The 5703-nt window shown below is 50.6% G+C and overlaps 1 protein-coding gene across 1 annotated transcript in view; it reads right to left on the bottom strand.

Annotated features, from left to right (window-relative positions):
- Window positions 1-5703, bottom strand: part of Ido2 (indoleamine 2,3-dioxygenase 2) — a 46972-nt gene that overhangs the window by 22081 nt on the left and 19188 nt on the right. Inside the window, exons 3-4 of the mRNA XM_063239733.1 lie at window positions 4542-4661; window positions 2013-2131 (exon numbers count right to left, since the gene is read on the bottom strand). Of these exons, the coding sequence (XP_063095803.1) occupies window positions 2013-2131; window positions 4542-4661 (239 nt within the window). The remainder of the gene's footprint in view (window positions 1-2012; window positions 2132-4541; window positions 4662-5703) is intronic.

Raw genomic sequence — 5703 nt, 5'->3', positions numbered from 1 at the left:
CTTTGGGCATCAGTTATTTTGTCTCAGCGATGAGTAAAAAGTAACTAAGACAGAAATATTCTTGTCATTGCTGGCATTCTTTGCACTTTTCACTCCTACTGTTCTTTGGCAGTTGTCATGTACTTCCCATTATTTAACCACCTTGGGTGTACTTTAATTCATCTCATTCCTTCATAGTACTGAGATGCCACTAGCCTGTAGAAGACTACAGAAGGTCATTACCAAGGACAACTGGGAGCCATAGGCTGCCTCTGCTCACTACAATTAATTAATCTAGTCCTGCACTCTCACTTCTTAAGATGGTAGCTTTCTCTTGCTATATTTTCAATTTTCCTAGCCCAGTCCAATAGTTTTTTCTTTTCTCTTAAATTCCAATCTAGCTGATTTAATATGCCATGTCCTGACCAGAATAAATCGTACACATATTTATTATTTCATCTTACCCAAATTCTAAGCCAGATTCAATAGCTTCCAATGGTTGCCAGTTTTGTCATTAAAGCACAATTGGTTAAATTCCACAATGGACAATTACAGAAAGCATAACATCCAGAGCGCAACAGTCCTCCAGCACATATGGCCAGATTTCACCTCTTCTGAGGGTATACAAGTTAGTCAGTCCTAAGGCTAAGTACCCTTGAGGGTTTCATTCCTCACTGTCGCCTCCTGTCATTTCCTGCAGCGATGCCATGGCTGCCTCTAACTGTTAGGCTCAAGAAGTTCTCCCCGCTGCCTGACCTCAGTGATTATTTGGCTGTTTTAATCCATCACAAAAGTGAGTGCTATCCATCTCTTGCATCTAAGCATGAAATGCATTTGACTGAAATTCAAAGGGAAATTTACACTTGAGTTTTCTCACTCATTCTGGGTTATGGGTTTCTTGTTTGTGAAAACCTCATGCTAGTTCTAGAGACAAATGCCCCTATTCCTACGACAGCTGTCAAAGGAAACCTAAGTAGAATAGATGGCACTGCTAACCAAATTCGCCTTGCACCACACCTAAATCACCAACTTTTTTTTCTTTTGCATTTTTTGATGTGCAGGGGTTAGGTATCTGGATAAGGCAAGTCAGGGGTCTCGTCTCTGCTCTAGGACAGCTGAGCTGGAATCACCAGAAGGCTCTTTCATTCACATTTCTGGTGCCCATGCTGCAGCCTTGAAGGCTGGTTGCAAAGCAAGGACTGATAATCCCATTGCTTGCATTTCAGCCTCTGCTGGGGACAGGGCTCCTCACAGCGTGGTGGCTAGGCCACAAGAGAGGGTGTCCCTCCAGGAAGCACAGAGAGCCAGTGTCCCCAGTGTGCAGGCAGATTTTAGCACGATGCTCAGCTGCCATGCCCCAGATGCCCACAGCATGACTCTGCTGTTCTCTTTTTATTGAAGTATGTTTGTGATACATGATGTATCATGTATCAAGAATTGGTACATGCATACACCAGTCAACCCCTCCCCCCTCCTCCCACCTCCTCCGTCCTCCACCCCCTACTCCATCTCTGCTCGGTCTGCCTTTTCGTTTCCTACCATCTCTTCTCTTACTCTTTATTTATATTTTAGGTTTCTCATATAAGAGAAACACACCTCTTAATATCCTTAAGCATTCACTTGTGGTCTCTGTGTAGTGATCAGTTGCTGAAACCCTGGTCCTAAACTGATTAGGATGGAGAGTATAGTGGGGAATAAAGAGTTTGATGAAAAAGAATAAGTATGGTTTGACTATGCAGGAGTTTGGAAGTCATGCTGAGGTATCCATGTGTGACAGGAAGTAAGAAAACAAAAGTGGTCCAGGGCGACATATGAAGAGTAGATTAAGAGGAAACTTTGAGGCTTGTGGTTATCGAGCTCATTTTCAAGTCGATCCTTCTTTGGCACCATAAAGGAGATAAACATGAACAGCCCTAATTCTGAAATAGCTGAAAACGCCTGGGACTTTTGTGGGAGGAGAGTTCAATCGCTGAGCCTGTCCTTCACTGGGTTTCAGTGTGCTGAATGAGCCAGGGTCTGTCTCCCTGCCTTACCCTTCTGGGTCTTTTTTAGTCCAGTTTGTCAACACCAAGTCAGCGTGAACCAAGATAGGTGGGAACCCCAGGGTCCTGGAGACTTCCACAAGCGGAATGGCAAGATTTCTGGGCAGTACCTTTGAGAGATAAATGCTGACAGTTAGCACATTTGAGAAAGAATATAGGCGGGGAAATGATAGCGGTAATCTTTTACTCCAGCAATCCTGATCAAGAGAGGACCAAGCACAAATGTGAATTACCTGGTGATCCTTGTTTATGGGACTGGCACAGTTTTCTTGAGCAACCTGAGAGAAATATTGCTCAGGAGGACTTGTGACAAATGTGAAAATACAAAGTTGGAACTCACATTAAGTTGGACAGCAGGAATTGAAGAGAAATATGGAAATGTGTAGGCATAAATTGGGGGCTAAGGAAGTACAGATTGGGAAAACCTTCTTTAGATAGATGCAGAATTATAGTTATAATATAGATGTATAAATAGGTAACTAAGGGGTGGGGTGGGGGTACAAGTGTATATGTGTGTTCCTCAGGGAGACCAGAACACGCTAGGGAGGAAGCGGAGGACTGGACTCTCAGCATGTGTGGTACTCACTGTTGGTCACTTCTGAGGTCAAACCCGGTAACAACCTTTGAATAAGGCCCAGAGACAGGACTTTCAGCCTCTTTCCTCTACTCTGCCTCCATACTCCTCCTTCTAATTTCAAACTGCACTTTGGGAAGTGAAATACAGTCTGCACCTTTTGGTACAACATCACTGAAACACAACCACTTTCCTTAATCCCAGAGGATGCCTGAAGTCACAGGGCCATGTCTGAATCCCATTGGCTCAGCTGCTGATTTTGCAAACTTGCCCTGCACAGATGCTGGCTGAGCCCTGCCTGCCACAGGGCCCAGACAGCTGCTCTGCTTGTGGGGTTTTTCAGCCATGGTAAAGGCCAAATTAATGTAGACAGGAAAAAAATTCTTAAGCTCCTCACCTTCCAGCTCTTTCCCAACAATGACAGGAATACCTAGGAAAAAAGCTCTATTTCTATCTTTTTTGAAGCTCATATTTTTAGATAATGTGAGATAGGAGAGTTTGGGATAGGAAGCAATGCAGAGCTTTAACACGCCTGGAAGATGAGCTTTTCTCAAAGGCAAAGGGTGGATGCAGGTCTTGGGCAAGCGAGGATTCTGAGGATTCTGGGGTGGAGACAGACCAAGGGAGGCTCCTGGAGGGCGAAGGGCTAGGAGCAAGGAACCATGTCTGGGAGCCTGGAGCTGCATCCCCTCTCCCTTCCTCACCTTCCCCTAACTTAGGAGAACACCGTAGGGAGTGGTGTCCAACCTTTCAGAGACTGAGTACCAGCTGCAGCCCCAAACCCATTTAGTTGTGCAAAGTGCCAACACTGCCGTTCAACCCGAACACTGAGGTTTTAGTTTCAAAAAAACCCAAATCTACATTAACATGTTGTGTTAAAAGAAAAACCCCAAAACATGTGTGCTATAGGTTTGCCACCACCACCACCCCAGGAAGCTGTCAGACAGTACAAGGGGACCCAATGGAATGCTGTGTTGAAATTTCAAATGGTGCTGGATCAGATACGCAGTTTGTCACAGTCCTGTCTCAGTGTTTGCAGGAGGGAAAGAAAAGAAATCTTCATTTAAATGAACCCTATGCATTTTTAAATGGGTAAATGATCTGAATGGACACTTCTCAAATGAAGATATGCAAATGGTCAATCAGTACATGAAAAAAAGTGTTCAGGTTTTAACCATGGGGAAATTGCAACAAAACCTTCACTGAGGTTGCACTTCATCTTAGGAGGAATGGCTATTATAAAAAAACGCTGGCAAGGATTTTTTGGAAAAAAGAACCAGTATAGACTGTTAGTGGGAGTGTAATTCAGTACAGCCAGCCACTATGGAACGTGAAATCCTAAAACACCGAACATGTGAACCAAAGGAAATAAAGTCAGAACACAAACCTCAGTGATACCCAGGAAAGGACCAGAAGCACTCCTTTTGCAGCACAACCAGGGGTAACCACGTGCAGGGAGAAACTGCAGGGCTGGCCCCGGGCTGGCCCCGCCCAGCCCTGCTCTCCCGCATTTCCCTGGACTGCGCTTCACCCCCCTGTCCCCGCCCCCGTCCCCGCCCCGTCCCCGCCCCCGTCCCCGCCCCGTCCCCGCCCCTGTACCGCCCCGGCTCCCGCCCCGCCCTGCCCGTAGCCCCGCCCCTACTCTTCGCCCCCGCTTCTTGCCCCGCCCTCCCCTTCGCCCTGCCCTAGGCCCCGCCCAGCTCTGCTCTCCCGCATTTCCCTGGACTGGGTTTCGCCCCTGTCCCCGCCCCTTCCCCGCCCCCGTCTCCGCCCGTCCCCGCCCCCTTCCCCGCCCTGTCCCCGCCCCTGTGCCGCCTCGGCTCCCGCCCCGCCCTGCCCGTAGCCCCGCCTCTACTCTTCGCCCCGCCTCTTTCCCCGCCCACCCCTTCGCCCCGCCCTTGCCCTGCGCCCCCCCCCGCCCGCCGCCCCCCCCCCCCCCCGCTCACCTGCATTGGTTGCCGCTCTCCCTCCTGCCACACGAAGCCGGCGGCCAGCGCGCTGAGCAGCAGGTGCGCCAGGCGCCGCGGGCGGTGGCCGCGCAGCAGGCGGCAGCTCAGCAGCGGCATCTGCGGGGAAGAAGCGGTCAGCAGCGGCCTGGTGGGGCGGCTGCGCTCCCTCGCTCCGAGCAGGGTACCCTGGGCGTGGCCTAGCGCCCCGGGCGGAGTGGGGCGGGAGAGGAAGCCTCACGGCGCGGTGCCCGCCGCGTCCGCCAGGGGGCGGGCTGCTCCCGCGCGGCGCCACGCCGGCACTGCCCAGGCCCGCTCGCCGGTCCGCTGCGGCGCCAGTAGGAGTCGCGGTTCCCTGGGGAACTTTCTAGCGGCCGCAGGGAAAGAAAGCAAAAAAGGGGGGAAAAAACGGGTAATTAGCTTTTAACAACGTATTTTAAAGTCATTGTGTAAGAAAATCACGCAACAGTAAATAATACGAAAATACTAAGTGCCCTACAGTGCTGCAGGAACACTTCACCTTGGGATCTGCCCCGGTGTGAGTGTCAGGACTCGGGGCGCATTTACATTTTCCCCCAAGAGGAGGCTGAGGCCGGGGATCGCTGCGAAGGGCCAGCCTGGGCTGCATGGTTAGGCATAGGGAGTTCAGACCAGCCTGAACGCCATAGCGACTCCCTGTCAGATAAATAAATGTAAACAAACACACCCAAAGTGATAATGTGCTTCCAGGTTAGAGAAGCACTAGCACCTGCCCGCGCATTGCAGCGCTCTCGGCCCCACCTCATCTAGCAAACATGCAGCCAAGAAACCGCTGAAGAGGGTAACTCGGCAAACAAACTTAGGAGAGCTGCAGTCTTTTTTCCCTTCTCTATTCAAACAAAGGCGAAATAGGGAGAGAGTGAGGCGTACCCCTCTATTTCCCCCACGTAGCCAAATTGGTTGCCTGTTTCTGTTTCCTTAGAGAATGGAAAATGTGTGCTTTGCGCAAATACTGTAGCTGGGTCTCCTCATCTCAGTGTAAATCACGGCTTCCTCTGCGGCCCTGGCAGGAGCAGGCTACATGCAGGGTCCCGGCCGGCTGCCCCGGTAGGAGGGCAGCGGTGGGCACGTGGAGTGGGGGAGGCGGCGGGGGCCTCAGGTCCAGTCTCGTCCTTCACCAGGG

The sequence above is a fragment of the Cavia porcellus genome, unplaced genomic scaffold, assembly GCF_034190915.1.
Source record: "Cavia porcellus strain 051 isolate PalLab524CR breed Dunkin Hartley unplaced genomic scaffold, mCavPor4.1 scaffold_29, whole genome shotgun sequence".
Taxonomy (NCBI): domain Eukaryota; kingdom Metazoa; phylum Chordata; class Mammalia; order Rodentia; family Caviidae; genus Cavia; species Cavia porcellus.
The sequence above is the reverse complement of the archived record's forward strand: the minus strand, read 5'-3'. Positions and strand labels throughout refer to the sequence as shown.